Source organism: Oncorhynchus mykiss, chromosome 2 (assembly GCF_057628025.1).
Source record: "Oncorhynchus mykiss isolate SJ-2025 chromosome 2, ASM5762802v1, whole genome shotgun sequence".
Taxonomy (NCBI): domain Eukaryota; kingdom Metazoa; phylum Chordata; class Actinopteri; order Salmoniformes; family Salmonidae; genus Oncorhynchus; species Oncorhynchus mykiss.
This window is the reverse complement of record NC_143023.1, coordinates 27,106,731-27,134,462: the sequence shown is the minus strand read 5'-3', so window position 1 is coordinate 27,134,462 and position 27,732 is coordinate 27,106,731. Positions and strand designations below refer to the sequence as shown.

At 43.4% G+C, this 27,732-nt stretch overlaps 1 protein-coding gene across 43 annotated transcripts in view; it reads left to right on the top strand.

The window, feature by feature from the left end:
* LOC110485663 (regulating synaptic membrane exocytosis protein 2) overlaps nucleotides 1–27,732 on the top strand; it is a 208,598-nt gene that overhangs the window by 156,823 nt on the left and 24,043 nt on the right. For 8 of the 43 annotated variants that reach the window (XM_090194590.1, XM_090194559.1, XM_090194583.1 and 5 more), the window contains 5 exons: nucleotides 4,368–4,400; nucleotides 5,953–6,056; nucleotides 9,681–9,844; nucleotides 10,398–10,637; nucleotides 19,787–20,037. The exons of 19 other annotated variants lie outside the window; for them this stretch is intronic. In XM_090194590.1, the coding sequence (XP_090050716.1) occupies nucleotides 4,368–4,400; nucleotides 5,953–6,056; nucleotides 9,681–9,844; nucleotides 10,398–10,637; nucleotides 19,787–20,037 (792 nt within the window). The remainder of the gene's footprint in view (nucleotides 1–4,367; nucleotides 4,401–5,952; nucleotides 6,057–9,680; nucleotides 9,845–10,397; nucleotides 10,638–19,786; nucleotides 20,038–27,732) is intronic. 16 more of the 43 variants (XM_090194651.1, XM_090194597.1, XM_090194668.1 and 13 more) reach the window with 5 other exon arrangements.

Genomic DNA, 27,732 nt, shown 5'->3' with positions numbered 1-27,732 from the left:
TCTCTCTCTCTCTCTCTGTCTCTGTATCTCTCTCTCTCTCTCTGTCTCTGTCTCCCTCTCTCTCTCTCTGTCTCCCTCCCTCTCTCTCTCTCTCTCTCTCTCTCTGTCTTTCTTTCTCTCTCTCTCTCTCTCTCTCTCTCTCTCTCTCTCTCTCTCTCTCTCTCTCTCTCTCTCTCACTCTCTCTGTGTGTGTAGTGCACAGATTATGATACACCCACTATTCTGTGAAAGCATGACATGTGACTGTAGCAATATGCTGAAATCAGTGAATATGTTTCCTGCTGAAGCCATCAAGATTCAACGATGATTCATAGAATGTTTGCAGTCATACTGTCAGCGGTATTGTACAACTCTGTGGGTCAGTATGCTCATACTGTCAGCGGTATTGTACAACTCTGTGGGTCAGTATGCTCATACTGTCAGAGGTATTGTACAACTCTGTGTGTCAGTATGCTCATACTGTCAGCGGTATTGTACAACTCTGTGGGTCAGTATGCTCATACTGTCAGAGGTATTGTACAACTCTGTGGGTCAGTATGCTCATACTGTCAGAGGTATTGTACAACTCTGTGGGTCAGTATGCTCATGCTGTCAGAGGTATTGTACAACTCTGTGGGTCAGTATGCTCATACTGTCAGAGGTATTGTACAACTCTGTGGGTCAGTATGCTCATACTGTCAGCGGTATTGTACAACTCTGTGGGTCAGTATGCTCATGCTGTCAGCGGTATTGTACAACTCTGTGGGTCAGTATGCTCATACTGTCAGAGGTATTGTACAACTCTGTGGGTCAGTATGCTCATGCTGTCAGCGGTATTGTACAACTCTGTGGGTCAGTATGCTCATACTGTCAGAGGTATTGTACAACTCTGTGGGTCAGTATGCTCATACTGTCAGAGGTATTGTACAACTCTGTGGGTCAGTATGCTCATACTGTCAGAGGTATTGTACAACTCAACTCTGTGTGTCAGTATGCTCATGCTGTCAGAGGTATTGTACAACTCTGTGGGTCAGTATGCTCATGCTGTCAGAGGTATTGTACAACTCAACTCTGTGTGTCAGTATGCTCATGCTGTCAGAGGTATTGTACAACTCTGTGGGTCAGTATGCTCATACTGTCAGAGGTATTGTACAACTCTGTGGGTCAGTATGCTCATGCTGTCAGAGGTATTGTACAACTCAACTCTGTGGGTCAGTATGCTCATGCTGTCAGAGGTATTGTACAACTCTGTGGGTCAGTATGCTCATACTGTCAGAGGTATTGTACAACTCTGTGGGTCAGTATGCTCATGCTGTCAGAGGTATTGTACAACTCTGTGGGTCAGTATGCTCATGCTGTCAGAGGTATTGTACAACTCTGTGTGTCAGTATGCTCATACTGTCAGAGGTATTGTACAACTCAACTCTGTGGGTCAGTATGCTCATACTGTCAGAGGTATTGTACAACTCTGTGTGTCAGTATGCTCATACTGTCAGAGGTATTGTACAACTCTGTGTGTCAGTATGCTCATGCTGTCAGAGGTATTGTACAACTCTGTGGGTCAGTATGCTCATACTGTCAGAGGTATTGTACAACTCTGTGGGTCAGTATGCTCATACTGTCAGAGGTATTGTACAACTCAACTCTGTGTGCCAGTATGCTCATGCTGTCAGAGGTATTGTACAACTCAACTCTGTGTGTCAGTATGCTCATACTGTCAGAGGTATTGTACAACTCTGTGGGTCAGTATGCTCATACTGTCAGAGGTATTGTACAACTCTGTGGGTCAGTATGCTCATACTGTCAGAGGTATTGTACAACTCTGTGGGTCAGTATGCTCATACTGTCAGCGGTATTGTACAACTCTGTGGGTCAGTATGCTCATACTGTCAGAGGTATTGTACAACTCTGTGTGTCAGTATGCTCATGCTGTCAGAGGTATTGTACAACTCTGTGGGTCAGTATGCTCATGCTGTCAGAGGTATTGTACAACTCTGTGGGTCAGTATGCTCATGCTGTCAGAGGTATTGTACAACTCAACTCTGTGTGTCAGTATGCTCATACTGTCAGAGGTATTGTACAACTCTGTGTGTCAGTATGCTCATACTGTCAGAGGTATTGTACAACTCTGTGTGTCAGTATGCTCATGCTGTCAGAGGTATTGTACAACTCTGTGTGTCAGTATGCTCATACTGTCAGAGGTATTGTACAACTCAACTCTGTGTGCCAGTATGCTCATGCTGTCAGGTGATGACTCTTTGACCCCTTTCAACAATCACTGGTCAGTGTTTGGACAAAATGACTCAAGACGAACAAAACAAGGTTGATGATTTGATGACTATCTATATTCTTTACACAATCTTACTGTTCTGTTATTCAGCGCCTCGCCAAAATGTTTGGGTGTGCGTCAACTAATGCATTTGACTAAACAGAGTTTATTTGTGTTATGTAAGGTACACCATTGATGAGTTCACCTAGGACTTTTACCATGCTGTTGTACCATGCTGTTGTAGCATGCTGTTGATGACAAGCATTGACCTACAACTTATACCATGCTGTTGATGACGAGCCAAAAATTGCCTGCTCGCCTTGTTCAGCTACAGTGGGTATCTCTTGACTTGACAATGAGGTGAGGTGAGTTGGCACGGTGATGGGATCAGATCAAAGCTGAACAAGGCAGATGTCTCACAGTGTTGTTTTATTCATGCCTCTCTTAATTATTCAACTTAATGAAGACGGAATTGACCTAAATGCAGATGTTGACTACAGTGCGTTACACATTAAGGCCAATAATCAGTGTCGTCACCTGACCTTACAGATCGGCTCTGTCCCACATGGCACCCTATTCCCTACTTCAAAAGTAGTGGACAAACGTAGGAATTAGGGTGCCGTTTGGGCACAACAACAACTCGTATAGCTGCAGCTGGTCTCCCAGTGGGTGTACATCAAAGCCTTCAACATGGAAGCATACAAGAAGGGGGCAAGAGGAACAGTAGGGGGGTAGGTGGGCACACATCCAGGAGTGGACAGTGTCACTTCAGTGAAGAGAGTCTGTGCGCTAACCATCCCCACCACAGCGTGCCCTGGCATAGTTAGCAGAATCACTATGGCTGTGTGAAGCCACAGTTTGTTCCTTTGTTTATTTTGATCTCTTTTAGCCCACAATGGGGTCTTACTGTATCTTCCAAAATCCCATGAAAATTCAATACCATGACTGCATAACATACAGTAAGTGTATCTCTCTCTCGCTCTCTCTCTCTCTCTCTCTCATTATGCAAGATGGTTTGCACACGGCAGGGGGTGATTAATGAAAGGCTGATGAAAGCACAGCTCATCAAAACCTCAGCACATTCTGTTTTCCTCCCAAGACTCAGTGGAGGAATAGGAGTGGGATTATGTACTGGAGTAGGGGGAGATGGCTGTTAATTGGAGGCAAACAGAGGCTCTGGAGAAGAGAGTGGCTGCTAGTCGATCCCAGCTCTCTCTGTTGTGTAACCTGTTCATTCCCAGGGGTATTGGTGGGCCTACTCTCTCTGCCTCAGCCTCAATCACAACAACAAGGTTTCTGAAAGAAAGAAAGAAAGAAAGAAAGAGAAAGAAAGAAAGAAAGAAAGAAAGAAAGAAAGAAAGAAAGAAAGAAAGAAAGAGAAAGAAAGAGAAAGAAAGAAAGAAAGAAAGAAAGAAAGAAAGAAAGAAAAGTTGATGTGGTACTTATGTCAATTTATTTGACTCTTTTGTTTGGGAGCTTTCTGTTTTGTACCTACTGCCGCCTCTCTGCCTGCTTTTGGTTGTTTAGTTCCAGGCTGTCTGTCTGTCTGTCCGTCTCTCCACAGTAGACTATTAGTCCTTGACTCAAGTGGCTCCCCCACCGCCTGCCTTCTACCTCAAGTCTTTTAGGGTTTCTGTCTGCTTTGTCAGCTCCAACGCTCTTCCTCCCATCCTTAACGTCTACTTGACTGTTTCAGCTCTCTTTCCTCTGGACAGTACACAGCAGCTCACCTTTCCCCCTCTTTGTTTTTCAATAACACTACAGGTCTTTTAGTCCAGCCGCTCCCGGCCTGCACCCTTCTCTTCTCTTCACTTTTCTCCTTGGCTGTCCATTAGTGCAATTTGTGTTAATGTGATCTTTCTTTGTTGTGCTGTATGATTTTGTTTGTGTTGTTGTGCTCTGTGCTTGTTGTTGTTGTCGTTTTTGTGCCACCCCCTCCCCATCATGCCCCCCCCCCCCCCCCCCCCCACACACACACTCTGACCCCCTCCCGACCTGTGCGGCGGCCACTGTGAAAGAGGGCCCTCCACAGTGATGTCACTTCCTGTCCATGGTGTCAGCCCTCTCACTCCCATTTCCTGTCTTCTGTCTGTATCTGTGTTTTGTCATGTGACCCCAGAAGACACGGACTCACCAGGTTGGACCAGCTCAGGTCTGTCCCTCCTTCTTCTGTATGCCTCCCCTTTTTACCTCCTTCTCATCTTCCTCATTCCGCCTACTCCTGCTTTCTCATGTCCATTCTTCCCTGCTGATTGAGCTTGTTGGAGATGTATTTTTGGGGGGAGAGGGGATGGATTTGACTCAGTTTGTGTGTGCTTGCTTACATGTAAGCATGCATTGTCATACATGTCAACTGTGTTCATTGTAACATGTCTGTTGTTCGGCTATATTCAACCCTGACGACATTTCATTGAGGCATGTTGTACAAATAGAACCTAGGAATCCTGATATGCCACCAAGATGGCAGAAAGTGCATCTCATTCTGTACCATTGTCTTTACAAGGCTTGTTGTTGCTCAACTACAGCAGAAGGTCATATCTCATCAACTGTCACACAAAGCTGACGGACAGGACAGGAAATCATATTCACATGTTGCAGAAAAACTAACATGGAGGCTGTCCTTTCATTTCCCATCATTCCTGGAGGTCTTCATTTAGTCTCATCTATTATCTTTCTACATTCATTTGCTCTTTGTTTTTGTGTTTTCTTTCTCTCATGCGCCTGTGCTTCCTCTCCCCACCGGCATCATACAAATCTAAAGTAGAGAGAATGAAAGTGTGTCCAGAGAATGGTGATGCAGGTAAGATGACTAGAGTTACTGTAGTCTGCCTGACATCACGAAGTGAGGTCGTCCCAAATGGCACCTAGCCCTTTCCCTAGTCTGTTGGACCGGAGCCACATAGGAACACTATTTAGGGAATAGGTCTGATCTGAATACTCCCCACACTACATACTGACTGACCTGACTGACGGACCTAACAGACCTGACTGACTGACCTGACTGACTGACCTAACAGACCTGACTGACCTGACATGCCCACTGTGGCATGTGGACAGTCACGTTTTGCCCCCAAAGCCTCTGTGAGCTCTGGGAGGTTGGTGGCTGCTTAGAAGAAATATTATAAATAATTATTTCAGTAAAACTATGGCTAAGAGTTTGTATAGTAAAGTTAGGGCTCCAGACCCAAAAGAGCATGTCTGAGATTTTGACACGGAATAACTGACACCTTTCATTCAAACCCTTCACGTAAACTCCAAGTGAACCCCTTCATTATGAAATTGAATATCTCTTACAAGTTGTTGTTTGGGTTTTCCGACTGTTATGTGACATCATGGACTGACTGACTGTTGGTGTCTGGGTGAACTAACTCTGAATGCTGCATGCAACACTTTTATACAATAACATTGTCATGTGAAAATGATACCCGAATGAGTTCAGGGTTCCTTAATCAAAGTAGAAACCTTTTTTATGCCGATATCTTGAGGACTTGTTCAGTCAGTGCTTTATACCAGAACCCCCAAAACATTTCAAAAGACTATTCCTGAGTAGCGTTGCAAAAATCAGTGAATTTCCCCCAAATTCCCAGGTTTTCCAGAAATCCTGGTTGGAGGATAACAGATGATTCCCTTGTGATTCTGGGAGTCTTCCAACCAGGATTTCCCTATTCCTGAGTATGACCTCCACTGACCACTCTGCTCCCTAGGTGCTATGGATGTGGAGGAGAGGACCAGACAGATGAAGCTGAAGGTGAACAAGTTCAAGCAGGGGGCCGGGTGCGACTCCAGACTGGAACAGGACTACAACAAGGCAAGACACAGTGACACAGCCGTCCTTTCCTTTTCATAAGTAGAACATTGTTAGCATCACACTTTTTCTACCAACAAACTGACATGGAGTTACTTTAACACATCCATGTTCAGTACACGTGAAGCAGGACTATCACTCTTAAGGCAAGACCAATATCAGCCCTTCCTTCCCATTCTATTCATAACATGGACATTAAGTAGACACTTTGTATACAAACTGACTTACGGCTAACACAGTAAAATGTTCAGTAAATGTGTCCCGTGCAGCAATCAAATCAAAGCCGAGCAGGATGTTAACCGCATCATACATACAGGATGTTAACCGCATCATACATAGAGGATGTTAACCGCATCATACATGCAGGATGTTAACCGCATCATACATACAGGATGTTAACCGCATCATACATACAGGATGTTAACCGCATCATACATGCAGGATGTTAACCGCATCATACATACAGGATGTTAACCGCATCATACAAACAGGATGTTAACCGCATCATACACACAGGATGTTAACCGCATCATACATAGAGGATGTTAACCGCATCATACATAGAGGATGTTAACCGCATCATACATACAGGATGTTAACCGCATCATACATACAGGATGTTAACGGCATCATACATACAGGATGTTAACCGCATCATACATAGAGGATGTTAACCGCATCATACATACAGGATGTTAACCGCATCATACAAACAGGATGTTAACCGCATCATACACACAGGATGTTAACCGCATCATACATACAGGATGTTAACCGCATCATACATACAGGATGTTAACCGCATCATACAAACAGGATGTTAACCGCATCATACACACAGGATGTTAACCGCATCATACATACAGGATGTTAACCGCATCATACAAACAGGATGTTAACCGCATCATACATACAGGATGTTAACCGCATCATACATACAGGATGTTAACCGCATCATACATACAGGATGTTAACCGCATCATACATACAGGATGTTAACCGCATCATACAAACAGGATGTTAACCGCATCATACATACAGGATGTTAACCGCATCATACATAGAGGATGTTAACCGCATCATACATACAGGATGTTAACCGCATCATACATACAGGATGTTAACCGCATCATACATACAGGATGTTAACCGCATCATACAAACAGGATGTTAACCGCATCATACATACAGGATGTTAACTGCATCATACATACAGGATGTTAACCGCATCATACATACAGGATGTTAACGGCATCATACATACAGGATGTTAACCGCATCATACATACAGGATGTTAACCGCATCATACATACAGGATGTTAACCGCATCATACAAACAGGATGTTAACCGCATCATACATGCAGGATGTTAACCGCATCATACATACAATTTGGCAAGCTTCATGAACAAGTATACGTACTTACATGAGGTATTATATCAACCCTGTGAATCCATGGTATGTAGCGGTGACTGTGTCCTGAGTCACACAGACAGTAGTCAAGTGAAGTGTGTTTATAAAGAGACCCGAGCCAAGCCTTATAAGAGAAAGAATGTCCATCCTGTCCTGTCTTCCTTTTAAGTGTGTGGAATGATAACTACTGCCCTGGAATACACTAAGCATGCATTACACTTATAGTTCTATGAAAAGCAGGTGGAACATGAAACATTTGTCAACTCTGTTAGTTGTGAGGAGTGCCACAAACTATAACCGTATGTTTACAAACTGTAATGCTCCTCTGGACACAGATAAGCTTTTAATATACCATTTCTTTCTTTGCAGATGATTTTAATATGTTTTAACATCAAGTCTTGGTTCACCAACTTGCTCTAAAAAAAAATTACTAAGATGTCCTTTTCCCATTTCTTGTTTATGCCAAATTATTTTTATTAGCTTACATTTAGGCTTTATAGACCCGAACTAATGGGTTAACAGTATGTTCTATACTGGGAGAAAACTTTACTATCGCTCAATATAATTTGGTTATATAACACAGTATTTCTCTGTGTCCTCCTCCTAGAACATTGGCCATAAGGAATGTGAATGAGTTGCTCTTTGACCAGCAATTGTTTTTGGACGAACGGATCTCCTTAGAAAGCCAACAAATCACTGAAAGCAGAGATTTTTGCCACATGGAAGTTTGTTCTATTGTCCTTTATCTTATAATTTTCTAAGTAATACTTTGATAAATTCCTTCCCCACAAGACTATAACTCTTGCAATAGGCAAATAGTTTATTATCTACATCACATACACTGAGTGTTCTAAACGTTATGACCACCATGACATAGCCTGATCAGGTAAATCCAGGTGAAATCTATGAGGCGGCAGGTACCCTAGCGGTTCAGGTAGCTAAGAGGTTGGGCAAGAAAGGTTGCTGGTTGAAATCCCCAAGTTGACAAGGTGATAAATATGTCGATGTTCTCTTGAGCAAGGCACTTAACCCTAACTGCTCCTGATAGTGGCTCTGGATAAGAGCGTTTGCTAAATGGAAAAATGTCACTTGTCAAATCCACTTTCATCAGTGTAGGTGAAGGGGAGGAGACAGGTTAAAGAAGGACTTTAAAGCCTTGAGATAATTGAGACATGGATTGTGTATGTGTGCCATTCCGAGGGTGAATGGGTAAAAAAAACGTTTGAAGTGCCGGAGGTTGGTGCCACCTCAATTAGGGAGGACGAGCCGTGGTAATGACTGGAGTGGAATCCGTGGACTGGTGTCAAATGCATCAAACACATGGTTTCCATGGATTCCAGGTTTTTAGATGCCATTCCATTTGCTCTGTTCCAGCCATTATTATGAGCCGTTATCTCCTCAGTAGCCTCCACAGGGGGTTTTCCACTTTCAATCGTTTCCTGTGTGTATCAAGAATGGTCCACCACCCAAAGGAGAAGCATTGGTGTCAACATGAGCCAGCATAAAGAGCTTTTTGTTGTTGTTGTCAGCGTTGTATTTTGAGTTAGGCTTGAATAAGCTAAGAAGGCAGAGGGTAGCATCATTTGTCTGATTCTCTGTAGTAATGGTATGAGAATAATAATGTTTTATTTTGCAAAGTGGTTTCTTGCATCAAACAACCCAACAACATTTTCAGTCACCTCCTTGTCTGAGTGGATAAAAGTTATTGTCAATCCCTGCATGTTTTTTTTTTTCTTCAAAAATCTCATGGAATGTAGACCTACATTGAACACCACACATTGGCTGCTACTGTAGGCTGAACAATAGAACAGCTCTTTCCATGTTAAAATGTTATGGGATGCATTTTCTCTTTTTTTTATTTTTATGGCAGGTCACTCTGGTAGGCCTACATTATGATCAAATAGCCATAGTAGCCTACTTGATCACTGTCAAATCTAACTTAAAGCGGGTACAGCCTCAGTGTTCACAGTAATCGCGCGCTTGAAGTTGCACAGAATTTTCACAACATTCAAGTGTGCGCTCAGCAGACCTGAAATTTGCTCAGGTTGTTCTGAGGGTTAAAGGGCAGGTGCAACTCAATAATTAGGAAGGTGTCCTTAACAATTAGCGCATATAGGGGGAAAACTCATCAAGGGACAAAATAATTACCACAAAGTCGCATTTTCAAGTCTATTTTTAGTTGTGTGCTGAGTGGTTTGTGTTTCTCCTTTACAGAAGAGGGATGGTCAGCGGGGTTCAGACAACATGTCAGCCAAGTCTTCGGACAGTGATGTAAGCGACGTGTCCGCTGTGTCGAGAACCAGTAGTGCCTCTCGGTTCAGCAGCACGAGCTACATGTCTGTCCAGTCAGAACGGCCGCGAGGAAAGCAGAAGATCAGGTAGGATGCAGCAACACACTAAGGGGAGACAGAAGCCCTAGATGTAATACCTGTGGCCTGCCAGGGATGGGCAAACCCCAAAGGCCATGAAGCTTTCTTCCAACTAAAGTTGCCAAGTACAGACATTTTCCACAATGAAAAGAGTTTTCACTTGGTTTCTTAACTTTAGGGGAAAATCCACAGCTAGCATTGTGCTATTTCCCACTGTCCAGTGAGTTCAGGTTTGGCTCTGCCTAGGTGAAAATAGAGCTAAATGTTTGAACTCTACTGCTTCAGGTTGGGGTTTGCCCGTAACTGGTAACTCATACTGGTGTGAAACCATGTAGTATGCTGTATGGGTTGTCTCGTGTTGAAACATAACTGAAACAGATCTGCATGTCTAGGTTTTTTGCTTTTAGTTTGTTTAGTTTAGCTGTTTTATGTATGTTCCATTTTGTCTCATTGTTGACCTTATTTCTGCAGTTTGGTTTCACATACCTTTCTTTAATTTCCTTTCTGCTTTGCATGTGCCACGTTCGCGCTTCTGTCATGTCCTCATCTATTCCGAATCAAGGAACCAATCACGGGAAGGGGATGAACATTTGGGGGAGGTGCTGGAGGAAGAGGAAGCTGGGCGAGAGGTGGGGGGGGAAGAGGGGGGTACACATAGAGGGCAGGGTAAACAGAGGGAAGGGGAGGAGGAGGCTAAAGAGAAAGGAGGTCAGAGGAGGACCACTGTAGTCACACAGAAGTCACAGGAGGAGATGGATGAAGAGGAAATGCTGCGGAGGAGGTTCTCAGAGACTGACCTCAGGTAACTAGTTAACTAGTTCACCAGTCTGACCTCAATCTAACCTCAATCCAACCTCCGGTCAAACCTAACCTGACCTCAATCTAACCTCAATCCAACCTCAGGTCAAACCTAACCTGACCTCAATCTAGCCTCAATCCAACCTCAGGTCAAACCTAACCTGACCTCAATCTAACCTCAATCCAACCTCAGGTCAAACCTAACCTGTCCTCAATCTAACCTCAATCCAACCTCTGGTCAAACCTAACCTGACCTCAATCTAACCTCAATCCAACCTCAGGTCAAACCTAACCTGACCTCAATCCAACCTCAGGTCAAACCTAACCTGACCTCAATCTAACCTCAATCCAACCTCCAGTCAAACCTAACCTGACCTCAATCTAGCCTCAATCCAACCTCAGGTCAAACCTAACCTGACCTCAATCTAACCTCAATCCAACCTCAGGTCAAACCTAACCTGACCTCAATCTAACCTCAATCCAACCTCAGGTCAAACCTAACCTGACCTCAATCTAATCTCAATCCAACCTCAGGTCAAACCTAACCTGACCTCAATCTAACCTCAATCCAACCTCAGTCTGGTCAAACTTTACCAGTCTACCCTCAATCTAACATGAATCTAACATCAATCCATTATTATGTGGAATGGCCGTTATCATGTTCCCATAATGTTTTACATGATACTTTTATATTACTGACATGACAGCTGTTTCGTTTCAACAGGGAGGATAGTCATCATAAGAGGCTGTAAAAGTATGTCAAGATTAAAACAAATTGATTTGGAACCCCGCGAGTTCTTCTCAGCAGCAGGCTAACAGATTAGTTTAGCTGTCTAATAAGATGTAATCAGTGTTACATTGCATTCACAGTGGGAACTAAGAGCTTCTTACAAACAGACTATTTTTAGTCTGGTTTTGAAAAACCACATCAAGCTAAATGCTCAGATCTTATTCTCTTGGAACCACACATCCCGGATCCGGGATAATTGTCATCAACTACGCTAAATAGCATAGCGCAACGGTCAAATAATCTTACTAGAAAATATTCATATTCATGAAATCACAAGTGAAATATAGTGAAACACAGCTTAGCCTTTTGTTAATCACCCTGTCATCTCAGATTTTGAAATGATGCTTTACAGCCAAAGCAAGACAAACATTTGTGTAAGTTTATTGATATACCAGAAAAACATTATGTACACCTAGCGGCAGGTAACTTGGTCATGAAAATCAAAAAAGCAATCAAATGAATCGTTTACCTTTGATGAGCTTCAGATGTTTTCACTCACGAGACTCCCAGTTAGACAGCATATGTTCCTTTTGTTCAATAAAGATATTTTTTATATCCAAATACCTCCGTTAGTTTGATGCGTTATGCCTAGGAATCCACCGGAAATAGCGGCCACGACAACGCAGACAAAAATTCCAAATTAAATCCATAATATCGACAGAAACATGATAAACGTTTTTTATAATCAATCCTCAAGGTGTTTTTCAAATATCTATTCGATAATATATCAACCGGGACAGTTGGCTTTTCACTAGGACTGGGAGGAAAAATGGCTACCTCTCTGTTTTGCGCAAAAATCACACTGAGAGCCAACAACAGACCACATACGCAATGTGGACGTTTACGCTCATTCTTCAAAATAAAGGCCTGAAACTACGTCTAAAGGCTGTAGACACCTTATGGAAGCCACAGAAAAAGGAATCTGGTTGATATCCCTTTCAATGGGCAATAGGGATGCATAGAAAGACAGGGGTTTCAAAATAAGAGTCACTTCCTGATTGGATTTTTCTCAGGATTTCGCCTGCAATATCAGTTATACTGTTATACTCATAGACAATATTTTTTACAGTTTTGGAAACTTTAGAGTGTTTTCTATCCTAAGCTGTCAATTATATGCATATTCTAGCATCTGGTCCTGAGAAATAGGCAGTTTACTTTGGGGATGTTATTTTTCCAAAAATAAAAATAGTGCCCCCTAGCTTCAAGAAGTTATTAAGTAAAGTTTTACCGATGTGGACAGACAAACAGGCCACTCAAAGTTATGGTACACTAGGCTGTAGTCAGTCAGTTTCTAAATCACTTGTTGTCTGTCTCTACCTCTGTGTTGGGTCAGTATGATGTCCTTTTCCTTGCCTGCGCCTGGCTCTATGTGTTTATAAACTCAGCTGATCCTGACTCTGAACCCCTGACCCCATAACCCAGTCCACAACTACCTCAACTCTCTTCAACCCTGACCCCCTGACCCCATTCCCAGTCCACAACTACCTCAACTCTCTTCAACCCTGGCTGTTAATGCTTTCAGCTGCTCTCTTTGTAATCACTTTGAATGTCTGTACAGTACCTCGTATTATCACTGAAAACCTGTGAGGTTGATGGTAATAGTAATGTTCTGGGTAGAGGTACAGTACAAGCCTGTGTTGACCCTTCAAACTAGTACTCCAGTGACACAGCATCAGAGAGTATGGACTGGATAATGAATATTTTTGTAAATGAAAAGACAGAGAGCATGGACTGGATAATGAGTCTCTTTGTAAATAAAAAGACAGAGAGCATGGACTGGATAATGAGTCTCCTTGTGAATGAAAAGCAGATGGATGGAGAGCTGGAGAGCACAGTGTTCTGATGAAGTGTTTTTCCTCATGCTGCTGTGTACCTTTCATTTACTCCGTTATTGTGTGCTCCAAGGTAATGCTTTCAACCAGCCTTATTATGGAGATCTTAACAGGGACGCTGAAGCAGAACAGTTCTGTCACACAATACAGGAGAGGTTCCCAGACAGACAGAGAGACAGAGAGGAGCACAGACAGACAGACAGACAGACAGACAGACAGACAGACAGACAGACAGACAGACAGACAGACAGACAGACAGACAGACAGACAGAGACAGACAGACAGACAGACAGACAGAGAGAGAGAGAGAGAGACAGAGAGGAGCACAGACAGACAGACAAGACAGACAGACAGACAGACAGACAGACAGACAGACAGACAGACAGACAGACAGACAGAGAGGAGCACAGACAGACAGACAAGACAGACAGAGAGACAGATAGAGAGGTTCACTATTTGAGTGGCTTTTCCGCTCGATTGGCTTAACAATTTGACATATAAGAGGTGAGATGAACAAGGCTAACTAGAGAACTACATGGACAGTTTTCGAATAGAACGAATGAACATTTGGCAATACAAGGGCATTGTATAGAAACCCAAACCTCTTCAATAACTCAATAAGCATAGTGAATAGCTACAGTGGCCGTAGATTGCTCAGGGACAGACATGACAGACATTATTGTCAGTTTTCCCTTTGAGGGTTTTGTGCTGGGAAACGGTTATTACGTTCATAGTCTTCACAATCCAATCTCAAGATAAGTGTTACACGTCTCCTCTCAGTTCAGTTGATGTGTTGATGATTTACAGCAAGGAGATAAAGATAACCTTTTTACCACATGCATGTAATCACATGACAATAGGGATAAATCAATGGACATGTTTATTTCATGTAAAGTGTATAATACAACACAAGCTCTTTTGTTATGCGCTTTTCATCAATGTACACACACACACACACACAAACACACACACACACCGGAACTACGCTAAGAGGAGTGGATGGTCGCCAGTGGTGTCCAGGTAGTTAGTTTCCATTAGTACATTTAAATACACACACACACACACACACACATTCATACACTTCCCACACACACCTCGTTCTTCTCCATTTAATCCATTATTGTTACCTGGGTAACTGCTAAGTTTTGTGAGTTTAAGTAAAGACTAATACATTGAAGGACAAATCTGTCTTTAATAATAAGGTAGTTTCACCCCCTCAAAGACGAGTAAAAAACTCTACACTTAAACTCAAGGGAAGCTGTACAGAGAAATGATGAAACAAGGCATATCTCAGTATATCCTGTTCTTATTCCCCACTCACTCAACGTTGAGACTCAGCCGTCTATCTGTGTTTCTGTGGCTCATGTAGATAGGAGGAGAGGAGGACGCACGCAAACTCTCTGACCGGGAGCACGGTTTCCATAGAAACCAATTATTTCTGCATCACCTCAGTTTTAGCGCCGCTCTTTCTGCAAGATTATCTAGATCCCACAGTAGAGGCTGCTGAGGAGGGGAGAGGGGAGAAAGACAAGGTTTGTCTTTCCTGAGATGACCATATCTGACATTCATCATTCATCAACCGGTTGTCAAGGTGCCTGTCAGTCACTGTCAGTTCAGTGACTGAAGTTATTTACAGTTAGCTTGAATTAGTATTAATCATTTGAAAAGCTGTTTTGAGAAAAAAAAAATGATCCTTTCAATCATATTTTTCAACTTCAGTTCAAGCATTTTCATTCTTTTGTTGAAGTATTTTATTCTAAATCAAAAATGTGCAGAGGCTGTGCTATTTTTACCTAAGAACAAACCTACATTGAACATGCATTAAAATGCTACTCAGCTCCTCGGATAGGAGCCAACCAGACTAAATCCTGTTGGCCCGTGAACACACAGAAATACTTGTGCAGGTCTTGTTTTAGCTGAGGGAACATCTTGGCCTAGATGAAAATGAAACACACAGCAACAATCTGCATGACAAGGAAGGAACACAGTGTTGGTTTGTTCAGTTAGCTGGGGTTGAAACCAGTCCCTCCAGTCTCTGGAGAGGCTCAGTGTTCCAAGCACCTGGCACAGGCCCTGACACAAGAGTCAGCCATGAGCTAAGGAGGAGGAGGGGGTGGAGGAGGAGGGGGAGGAGGAGTGGTGGAAGGCCATCCGTAACATTAGATGGGAGATTTTGGTATATTCTTGAGGCAAGCTATAGCTCTCATAGACCATCCCCTGAACTGAGGACTCAGATAAACTGCAGCTATGTATAGCCTTGTTGAAGGTCTGTCTGTCTGTCTGGGATGTAGGATGAAGCCAGGCAATAGAAATGCTGCTTACATAATCATATTGATGGGATCAATAAAGGAATCATATTGATCATATTGATCTCAAATTAATATTTGACTATGTATAAGAGCAGCCCACAACTTCACTGTTGTCATTTTGTGTCAGTAGATTAAACAACACCACCACAGTGGAGATAAAAAGCATATATTGAAGTCACTTCTTCATCAAAGGTTCCGATGTGCTTTATTGGAGACTAATACATAACCCTCTATGTAATCCACGACAGAGCAGCTCTCACTGACACTACTTACTATCATAAACAATGGGCTTTATGAGGTGTGCTTGTAATTTACATCTCCGCTGTTTAACAACCCTTACCCTCCTCTAGTGAGACGGTAGGCAGTGCCAACCATGACCATGCAAAACAACACAGGTTGGCAAAGTTAAAGAAGGCTGGATTCCAGTAGAACATTCCAGATTTTAAATTTGTAGAGAAAATGTTCCTCTGATATAGTTTTAGCTAGTTACAACAAGTCTTCTATTGCATCAGGAAACTCCTAAATTCACCTGATGGTAAACTAATGAATAATACAAATTCAGAGAGGAGCTGACAGCCTAGGAAGCGTGGATAAATGCTCAGTCACCTCTGCTGAGTTCAGGGGAGAAGTAGAGAGAGAATATTGTAGGCTAGATTTCATTCACCTCCATCTCTGACTGGCGATTGAGCTCAATAGAAGCGTTTTGCTGGCACCGTACTGCATTCAGACTGAGATGAATGGGGTTAGGCCAGGGAACTTTCCAGAAGTAGTATCATGGTGTACTTTGTCAGTATCATAACAGCAGTTATATTGCGAAATGCTCTCTCTCCTTACTCTCTCTCTCTCTTTCTCCGTTCTCTCTCATTCTCTCTCTCTCTCTGTCTCTCTCTCAATTCAATTTCAATATAAGGGGCTTTATTGGCATGGGAAACACATGTTTACATTGCCAAAGCAAATTAAATAGATAATAAACAAAAGTGAAATAAACAATACAACATTTACAGTAAAGATAACACTTACAAAAGTTCCAAAAGACATTTCAAATGTCTTCATTATGTCTATATGTAGTGTGGTAATGATGTGCAAATAGTTCAACCCATCTCGCTCTCGCTCTCTCATGTGTAGCGACAGTGATCGCTTACTTCTCACTTGCTTACCCCTCTCTCCCTCAGAACACTGAGCTAGTACAGTGAGCTTATGGGCTGATTGATTTCTGAGGAGCGTTACGTCTTACATGTGTAGTGCTGGTGGATAGAAACTCATAGTTAAACAGCGTAATCCATAGTTAAACAGCGTAATCCATAGTTAGTTAATTGTAGCATGTATTATTGATTATTTTTTAAATAACTAAGTAATGTAGGCTAAATGATAGGAGGATAAAATAGTCATTTAGATGTACAGTATTCACTGTGCCTCTTTCAGTTCAGTATCTACAGGCGATTAGGACGAACCCAGTGGACGTGTTCAGTCAGTATCTACAGGCGATTAGGACGAACCCAGTGGACGTGTTCAGTTCAGTATCTACAGGCGATTAGGACGAACCCAGTGGACGTGTTCAGTTCAGTATCTACAGGCGATTAGGACGAACCCAGTGGACGTGTTCAGTTCAGTATCTACAGGCGATTAGGACGAACCCAGTGGACGTGTTCAGTTCAGTATCTACAGGCGATTAGGACGAACCCAGTGGACGTGTTCAGTTCAGTATCTACAGGCGATTAGGACGAACCCAGTGAACGTGTTCAGTTCAGTATCTACAGGCGATTAGGACGAACCCAGTGGACGTGTTCAGTTCAGTATCTACAGGCGATTAGGACGAACCCAGTGGACGTGTTCAGTTCATACAAAAGCAGAAACATCCCTTCACTGAGTGAGGATACACGAGCCCTATATAATCACCTTCAGAGCAAGTATGGGAAGTAGCCTATGGAACAGCTTCCTACTGAATAGAGAACTAAACGCCACAGACGTGAATGGTAGAGACGGGAGAGGAGGCGAGGAGGAGAGGAGCCTAATTTAAATAATTGAAGAAGTAATTGTTAAAGGGCATTGATTTTTCTTAAGTTTGACCCTACTGACTCTTCTTATAATCGTCTGGATGAGACAATTGCGTGTTATAGGTCAGCCGCAGTCTTAGACGACTCCTGTCCCCGGGCGGCTCTTTACCACGTATTTATACTCCTTTATACTCATTAGGACTTGAAACCCATGGTACAGGATATCATTCGTCTCTCAAACTTGAAATCTAGCACTGTAAGCCAAAATGAGACCTTCATTTCGACACCTATTTCCTTTCAAGCAGAATATATATATTTGTTGGGGTGAATAATTTCTCAGCAGCATTGAAATGAAGTCTTCCACGAATTGTAAGCGTGCTCATGAATCAGGGTAAAACTTCACATCTTCTCCGTGATCACTTGAATCCTGAGGAGAATAAATAAGAACAGATTGCCAGTCAGAATGAATAGCTCATCTGAAGCCGGGGATAAAAAGTAGAAAGACTATAATTTAGAACTTTAGAATTAAGATGTCTTATTTCTTAAAAAGGTGAAGGATATTTTGTTGTTCAAACAATATGACTGTTTCATTTTAGATGGTTGAAGGAGGAACAAGGTGTCACAGGCTTTTACTGTACCTCTCTGCGTGTTAGTTGAATTCACTTTTCATTTTTGACTGTTTTGTATATGTACTCATTTTACAATGATCACAAAAGCAGTAAAACAGCCATATTAATGTATCAATCAACCAGCTTACCATCCAGTGCATGACACATCTGTGGGAAGTTCAGGCCAGAGGACCTTGAGCCCTGTCCCTAAACCTATTCCCTAAGTCCTAGACTACTGTAGCTGAGCCCTGTCCCTAAACCTATTCCCTAAGTCCTAGACTACTGTAGCTGAGCCCTGTCCCTAAACCTATTCCCTAAGTCCTAGACTACTGTAGCTGAGCTCTGTCCCTAAACCTATTCCCTAAGTTCTAGACTACTGTAGCTGAGCCCTGTCCCTAAACCTATTCCCTAAGTCCTAGACTACTGTAGCTGAGCCCTGTCCCTAAACCTATTCCCTAAGTCCTAGACTACTGTAGCTGAGCCCTGTCCCTAAACCTATTCCCTAAGTCCTAGACTACTGTAGCTGAGCCCTGTCCCTAAACCTATTCCCTAAGTCCTAGACTACTGTAGCTGAGCCCTGTCCCTAAACCTATTCCCTAAGTCCTAGACTACTGTAGCTGAGCCCTGTCCCTAAACCTATTCCCTAAGTCCTAGACTACTGTAGCTGAGCCCTGTCCCTAAACCTATTCCCTAAGTCCTAGACTACTGTAGCTGAGCCCTGTCCCTAAACCTATTCCCTAAGTCCTAGACTACTGTAGCTGAGCCCTGTCCCTAAACCTATTCCCTAAGTCCTAGACTACTGTAGCTGAGCTCTGTCCCTAAACCTATTCCCTAAGTCCTAGACTACTGTAGCTGAGCCCTGTCCCTAAACCTATTCCCTAAGTCCTAGACTACTGTAGCTGAGCCCTGTCCCTAAACCTATTCCCTAAGTCCTAGACTACTGTAGCTGAGCCCTGTCCCTAAACCTATTCCCTAAGTCCTAGACTACTGTAGCTGAGCCCTGTCCCTAAACCTATTCCCTAAGTCCTAGACTACTGTAGCTGAGCCCTGTCCCTAAACCTATTCCCTAAGTCCTAGACTACTGTAGCTGAGCCCTGTTCCTAAACCTATTCCCTAAGTCCTAGACTACTGTAGCTGAGCCCTGTCCCTAAACCTATTCCCTAAGTCCTAGACTACTGTAGCTGAGCCCTGTCCCTAAACCTATTCCCTAAGTCCTAGACTACTGTAGCTGAGCCCTGTCCCTAAACCTATTCCCTAAGTCCTAGACTACTGTAGCTGAGCCCTGTTCCTAAACCTATTCCCTAAGTCCTAGACTACTGTAGCTGAGCCCTGTCCCTAAACCTATTCCCTAAGTCATAGACTACTGTAGCTGAGCCCTGTCCCTAAACTTATTCCCTAAGTCCTAAACTACTGTAGCTGGCTGTCCTTGTCTCCTCCCCGGTCTCATTTTCTCGTCTCCCCTGTCTCCTCTTCTCTCCTCCTCTGTCTCCACCCCTGTCTCCTCTCCCTCTTCTCTTCCTCTCGTACCTCCTCTCTTCTACCTCCTCTTCCTCTCCCTATCCTACTCCTCTATCCTGTCTGTCCTGGCCTGCCCCTGTAATGGTGGTGTGTGGCTGACAGTGACTTTACGTCCAAAATGAAAAACAGGCAGTTGGGCACGTCGTCAGGGAGTATGAACATGACCAAGAGCACAAGCATCGGTGGAGACATGTGCAACCTGGAGAAGACGGACGGCAGCCAATCGGACACGGGCGTGGGCATGGTAGGCGGGGACGAGGATAAGAAGAGGCGCTCCAGTATTGGTGCCAAAATGGCGGCAGTGGTTGGCCTCTCGCGGAAAAGCAGGAGTACCTCTCAGCTCAGCCAAACAGGTAGGCGTGCCTGAGCCACTTGGGATATATACCCCTCTGTCCTTCCCTCTGTTCTCTGATGTACTGTACTATGACACTGTCTGTGTATCATGTCTTTCTGCCCCTCTCTCTTTCAATGAATGTCATGTGATACCTCAGTTCTTTCCTTTTCCTCCAGTTTGCATATCTTTCTGTCTGCAGGAGTTCTGGATCCAGAGCTAGAAGGATGTCTAGGATGGCATGAATGTGTTTTATCCTCATCACTTCTCTCTTCCTCCTAGACAATGACAATCCTACTATAGAGACATTTTCCTTCCTGTCTTGAAACCCTTTGTTATGATTATTTTTCTTTGCAGGAACAGAATTGTACAAGAAAACACCATGCAGACCATTGCAATGGATTGTTAATGATGTGTACGTGATGTTCACTAATGGTTCCTCTTCTTGTTTTTCGATACTGTAGTTTTGCAGTTACATGTATGTTTAACATGGCAGAGAGGTGGCTTCAGTTACATATGTTATTTTGCTGTTCTCGGTCATGTTTTCAAGATGCTATACTCTTAAGGGCCTCCGTATCATGTAGCACTCTGGGTCTATTCATAGACTGACTGGTGGAGATGCAGCCGGTGGGAGAGAAACATTTTACATTTGATTTCATTTGAGTCACAATGTTTGTCATGAATACTCGAAGGAGTACATCTTCTCATAGGTGTATCAGAACAGTATGAACTGCTTATCATTGGATCGAGAGCGAGCAAGAGAAAGCAATAGAGAGCAAGAGAGAAAACGAGAGCGAGGGAGAGAGCGAGATAATGATGAAAACAGTTGAACCACCTAGCAAAGTGAGACTAGAGGGTAACACATTGTCGTAGCCTCTCAATTAAAAAACTAGGCCAATTGAATGTACTCTTTCTGAAGGAAAGGACTGGTAAAGGCCATTATTGCAGTGATTTACACCAATAGATGACCTGGTTATTCTCAGTTAATATCACACAAAGCAAAGCCCGCCAACATAATGTTGCTTATTTTTACATGGACTTCTGTTATTTTGAGAAAGTGGAACTTGAATGTGACAATAAAAAGTGCTGCAGGCAGGTGGCCGGCTGGGTGGGTTGTCTTGGTTACGGGTTGTCCCTGATTGAGGTCTGGTCCATCTGTTGGAAGGTCAGCTTCAATCATACCCAAGGTCCTGAGAGGTGACGCTCTGCTGTCTCAAGGAGTGTTCACACCTTAAATGGCCTCAAATTGCGCCCTGTTCACTATATGCTGGTCAAAAGTAGTGCACGATGGAGGGAGTAGGGTGCCATTTGGGACGCAGCCAAGGTCTGGGTTGATTATGGTCAATGATCACTCCTCCCTTCTTCATCAATCGTGTCCACTGAGGGTTGATCGTAAAGGGAGGCAGGGAATGATGTGTGTATGTGTGCGTTACTCACGTGGCGCTGCCTTACCCCTCCAACCCATGATTTGACAGGCACATGACATGACAGTCTTATCTCTTTGTAGTTTTAGTCATTGCTACTGATTTCACCACAGCACATCATTCTGTCATGGTTGCACCACAGCACATCATTCTGTCATGGTTGCACCACAGCGCATCATTCTGTCATGGTTGCACCACAGTACATCATTCTGTCATGGTTGCACCACAGTACATCATTCTGTCATGGTTGCACCACAGCACATCATTCTGTCATGGTTGCACCACAGCGCATCATTCTGTCATGGTTGCACCACAGCGCATCATTCTGTCATGGTTGCACCACAGCGCATCATTCTGTCATGGTTGCACCACAGCACATCATTCTGTCATGGTTGCACCACAGCGCATCATTCTGTCATGGTTGCACCATAGCACATCATTCTGTCATGGTTGCACCACAGCGCATCATTCTGTCATGGTTGCACCACAGCACATCATTCTGTCATGGTTGCACCACAGCACATCATTCTGTCATGGTTGCACCACAGCCCATCATTCTGTCATGGTTGCACCACAGCACATCATTCTGTCATGGTTGCACCACAGCAACATCATTCTGTCATGGCTGCACCACAGCGCATCATTCTGTCATGGTTGCACCACAGCCCATCATTCTGTCATGGTTGCACCACAGCCCATCATTCTGTCATGGTTGCACCACAGCACATCATTCTGTTATGGTTGCACCACAGCCCTATCAGTAAAGCCTCTCTCCTCCTTCGCCCCTTTTTGACTCGTGACTAAAGTGAGCTTCTGAAGTTCTTTGAGTGACTGATTTAGTCAAGATATGGACAATATCCCTGATAGGGTCTCTAGATAGCACATCGTCATGTCTTTATCTGTACACACTTGTCTCTTCTCATTTCTAACCCCATCCATGATGTGGTTGTATAATAAATGAGTTGGCTATAGTGTCTCAATGGTTATTTCACAAAAGGAAAGTGCACAACTTCTCTGAAAATTAATGAGCACCTGCAAAAGTTATATTTGTATTTCTATCAAAAATAATATTATGTAAAAACATAAAAGCATCATGCAACAATTTCAAAGATTTTACTGAGTTACAGTTCATATAAGGAAATCAGTCAATTGAAATCAATTCATTAGACCATAATCTATGGATTCCATATGACTGGGCAGGGGCACAGTCATGGGTGGGCCTGGGAGGGCATAGTACCACCCATTTGGGAGCCAGGCCCACCTACTGGGGAGCCAGGCCCAGCTATTCAGAATTAGTTCCATACAAAATAACTTTATTACAGTCAGAAATACTCCTCAGTTTCATCAGCTGTCCGGGTCGCTGGTCTCAGACAATCCCGTAGGTGAAAAAGCCAGATGTGGAGGTACTTGGTAGGCGTGGTTACACGTGGTCTACGGTTGTGAGGCCAGGTGGACGTACTGCCAAATTCTCTAAAACAACGTTGTAGGCGGCTTATGGTAGAGCAATTAACATTACATTCTCTGGCAACAGCTCTGGTGGACATTCCTGCAGTCAGCATTGACAATTGCACGCTCCTGCAAAACTTGAGACATCTGTGGCATTGTGTTGTGTGACAAAACTGTACATTTTAGAGTGCCCAGCAAAAGGTGCACCTGTGTAATGATCATGCTGTTTAATCAGATTCTTGATATGCCACACCTGTTAGGTGGATGGATTATCTTGGCAAAGGAGAAATGCTCACTAACAGGGATGGAAACAAATTTGTGCACAAAATTGGAGAGAAATAAGCTTTTACTATTTTTTATTTCAGCTCACTTTACATGTTGCATTTATGTTTTTGTTCAGTGTATATATATATATATGCAGTTGAAGTCTGAAGTTAGGGTTAGGGTTAGTTTTTCACAATCCCTGACATTTAATTCTTGTGAAAATCCCCTGTCTTAGGTAGGGTAGGATCACCATTTTATTTTAAAAATGTGAAATGTCAGAATAATAGTAGAGGGAATTATTTATTTCAGCTTTAATTTCTTTCATCACATTCCCAGTGGGTCAGAAGTTTACATACACTTAATTAGTATTTGGCAGCATTGCCTTTAAATTGTTTAACTTGGGTCAAATGCTTCAGGTAGCCTTCCACAAGCTTCCCACAATAAATAATTTGGTGAATTTTGGCCCATTCCTCCTGACAGAGTTGGTGTAACTGAGTCAGGTTTGTAGGCCTTCTTGCTCACACATGCTTTTTCAGTTCTGCCCACAGATTTTCCATGGGATTGAGGTCAGGGCTTTGTGATGGCCACTCCAATGCCTTGACTTTTTTGTCCTTAAGTCATTTTGCCACAACTTTTGAAGTATGTTTGGGGTCATTTGTCAAGCCCTGACCTTAAAGGTTTTTATGTCTCTATTTTGGTTTGGTCAGGGTGTGATTTGGGTGGGCATTCTATGTTCTTTTTTATATGTTTTTGTATTTCTTTGTTTTGGCCGGGTATGGTTCTCAATCAGGGACAGCTGTCTATTGTTGTCTCTGATTGGGAACCATACTTAGGTTAGCTTTTTCCCACATGGTTTTTGTGGGTAATGTTTTGCACCTTACAGAACTATTTCGGTTTCGGTTGTTCGCTTTGTTATTTTTGTTAAAGTGTTCAGTTTCAATAACCACGCTGCACTTTGGTCCAATTCCTCTTCCTCAGACGACGAAAACCGTTACATCATTGTCCATTTGGAAGACCCATTTGCGACCAAGCTTTAACTCCCTGACTGATGTCTTGAGATGTTGCTTCAATATCTCCACATAATTTTCCTACCTCATGATGCCATCTATTTTGTGAAGTGCAACAGTCCCTCCTGCAGCAAAGCACCCCCACAACATGATGCTGCCACCCCCGTGCTTCACGGATGGGATGGTGTTCTTTGGCTTGCAAGCTTCCCCCTTTTTCCTCCAAACATAACGATGGTCATTATGGTCAAACAGTTCTAGTTTTGTTTCATCAGACCAGAGGACATTTCTCCAAAAAGTATGATCTTTGTCCCCATGAGCAGTTGAAAACTGCAGTCTGGCTTTTTGATGGCGGTTTTAGAGCAGTGGCTTCTTCCTTGCTGAGTGGCCTTTCAGGTTATGTCGATACAGGACTCGTTTTACTGTGAATATAGAGACTTCTGTACCTTTTTCCAGCATCTTCACAAGGTCCTTTGCTGTTGTTATGGGATTGATTTGCACTTTTCACACTGTGGAGTCTACAATTCTTCTTCTGAGGTTTTGGCTGATTTCATTTGATTTTCTCATGATGTCAAGCAAAGAGGCACTGGGTTTGTAGGTAGACCTTGAAATACATCCACGGGTACACCTCCAATTGACTCAAATTATGTCAATTAGCCTATCAGAAGCTTCTAAAGCCATGACATAATTTTCTAGAATTGCCCAAGCTGTTTAAAGGCACAGTCAAACTCTTGTATGTTAACCTCTGACCCACTGGAATTGTCTACAGTGAATTATAAGTGAAATAATCTGTCTGTAAACGATTGTTGGAAAAATGACTTGTGTCATGCACAAAGTAGATGTCCTAACCGACTTGCCAAAACTGTAGTTTGTTACCAAGAAATTTGTGGAATGGTTGAAAAACAAGTTTTAATGACTAAAAGTTAAGTGTATGTTAACTTCTGACTTCAACTGTGTGTGTGTGTATATATATACACTGCTCAAAAAAATAAAGGGAACACTAAAATAACACATCCTAGATCTGAATGAATGAAATATTCTTATTAAATACTTTTTTCTTTGCATAGTTGAATGTGCTGACAACAAAATCACACAAAAATTATCAATGGAAATCAAATTTATCAACCCATGGAGGTCTGGATTTAGAGTCACACTCAAAATTAAAGTGGAAAACCACACTACAGGCTGATCCAACTTTGATGTAATGTCCTTAAAACAAGTCAAAATGAGGCTCAGTAGTGTGTGTGGCCTCCACGTGCCTGTATGACCTCCCTACAACGCCTGGGCATGCTCCTGATGAGGTGGCGGATGGTCTCCTGAGGGATCTCCTCCCAGACCTGGACTAAAGCATCCGCCAACTCCTGGACAGTCTGTGGTGCGACGTGGCGTTGGTGGATGGAGCGAGACATGATGTCCCAGATGTGCTCAATTGAATTCAGGTCTGGGGAACGTGTGCGCCAGTCCATAGCATCAATGCCTTCCTCTTGCAGGAACTGCTGACACACTCCAACCACATGAGGTCTAGCATGGTCTTGCATTAGGAGGAACCCAGGGCCAACCGCACCAGCATATGGTCTCACAAGGGGTCTGAGGATCTCATCTCGGTTCCTAATGGCAGTCAGGCTACCTCTGGCGAGCACATGGAGAAATGCCACCCTACACCATGACTGACCCACCGCCAAACCGGTCATGCTGGAGGATGTTGCAGGCAGCAGAACGTTCTCCACGGCGTCTCCAGACTCTGTCACGTCTGTCACATGTGCTCAGTGTGAACCTACTTTCATCTGTGAAGAGCACAGGGCGCCAGTGGCGAATTTGCCAATCTTGGTGTTCTTTGGCAAATGCCAAACGTCCTGCATGGTGTTGGGCTGTAAGCACAACCCCCACCTGTGGACGTCGGGCCCTCATACCACCCTCATGGAGTCTGTTTCTGACCGTTTGAGCAGACACATGCACATTTGTGGCCTGCTGGAGGTCATTTTGCAGGGCTCTGGCAGTGCTCCTCCTGCTCCTCCTTGCACAAAGGCGGAGGTAGCGGTCCTGCTGCTGGGTTGTTGCCCTCCTACGGCCTCCTCCACGTCTCCTGATGTATTGGCCTGTCTCCTGGTAGCGCCTCCATGCCCTGGACACTACGCTGACAGACACAGCAAACCTTCTTGCCACAGCTCCTATTGATGTGTCATCCTGGATGAGCTGCACTACCTGAGCCACTTGTGTGGGTTGTAGACTCCGTCTCATGCTACCACGAGAGAGGAAGCACCGCCAGCATTCAAAAGTGACCCAAACATCAGCCAGGAAGCATAGGAACTGAGAAGTGGTCTGTGGTCACCACCTGCAGAACCACTCCTTTATTGGGGGTGTCTTGCTAATTGCCTATAATTTCCACCTGTTGTCTATTCCATTTGCACAACAGCATGTGAAATTTATTGTCAATCAGTGTTGCTTCCTAAGTGGACAGTTTGATTTTACAGAAGTGTGAAGTGTTGGAGTTACATTGTGTTGTTTAAGTGCTCCCTTTATTTTTTTGAGCAGTGTATATATAATATATATTGTCATGTTTTGCTACAAGTCAGGCAGGCCTGTCCATGTCAAGGTTTTGCTGAAAAATACACACACACACACACACACACACACACACACACACACACACACACACACACACATACACATACACATACACATACACACACACACACATCCCGTTTCAGCTCGAATCTTAAGAGCATATCAATATTTCACTCAATGCTTTTAGGTGCATCAGCGTGAGTGTGTCCGTCTCTCAAATCTTTGTCTTGGTTCTGAACCAATCAATGGATTGAGATTCTGCCATGTCGTCCCCCTGCGATGCACTCTCTCTCTTTGGCCTACTTTGTTGTTGCTTTACCCAGAGGCACTGGCCACCGACTTGAGGGGCGCATTCAAAGGATGGAAGCCATGTGGATGGGATAGGAGCAGTTTGGCCTCACAGAGGTGTGTCTGACTGACTGACAGACGTACAGGGGTTGTTCCCAAGTGGGCATCAAGAGGTCACGTGCAAACAAACAAACACACACGCACACACTTTGTTCCTTTCATTCCTTTATCTAAGACAATGGTATTTGTTCTTACTTAAAATAGCTCTGTGTAACAGATATAAAGTTCTCACGTGTTGGTCTTTGGATATTTCTGCTGAAGGGACTATTTTACTGTACCAGGCACGTAATGTATTGACCTTGTTATTCGCTATGCTGCCGTGTTAATTCAAGGTTACCGTAAGGTTGAGGTATCATAAGGTTGAGGTATCATATCATATGAACATATTGGTGTAATTCATCTTGTTGTGGGAGTTGCTTCATAGGGCTGAGGTTTTTCTGTGTGTGTGCATGTGCGTGCACTTGTGTGTGTGTGTGTGTGTGTGCGTGCGCTTGTGTGTGGGTGTGTACACATGTGAGCATGTGTGCGTGTATGTGTCAGCGTGGCGTTACTCATGACCAAGCTGAAACAGAGTTGATTTATAACGTTTGATTGTTTCACACCTCGTTCAGCAGTCTAGTAATTACACTCTAGCCTCGGTAGAGAAGACTCTAAATCCCTTTACAA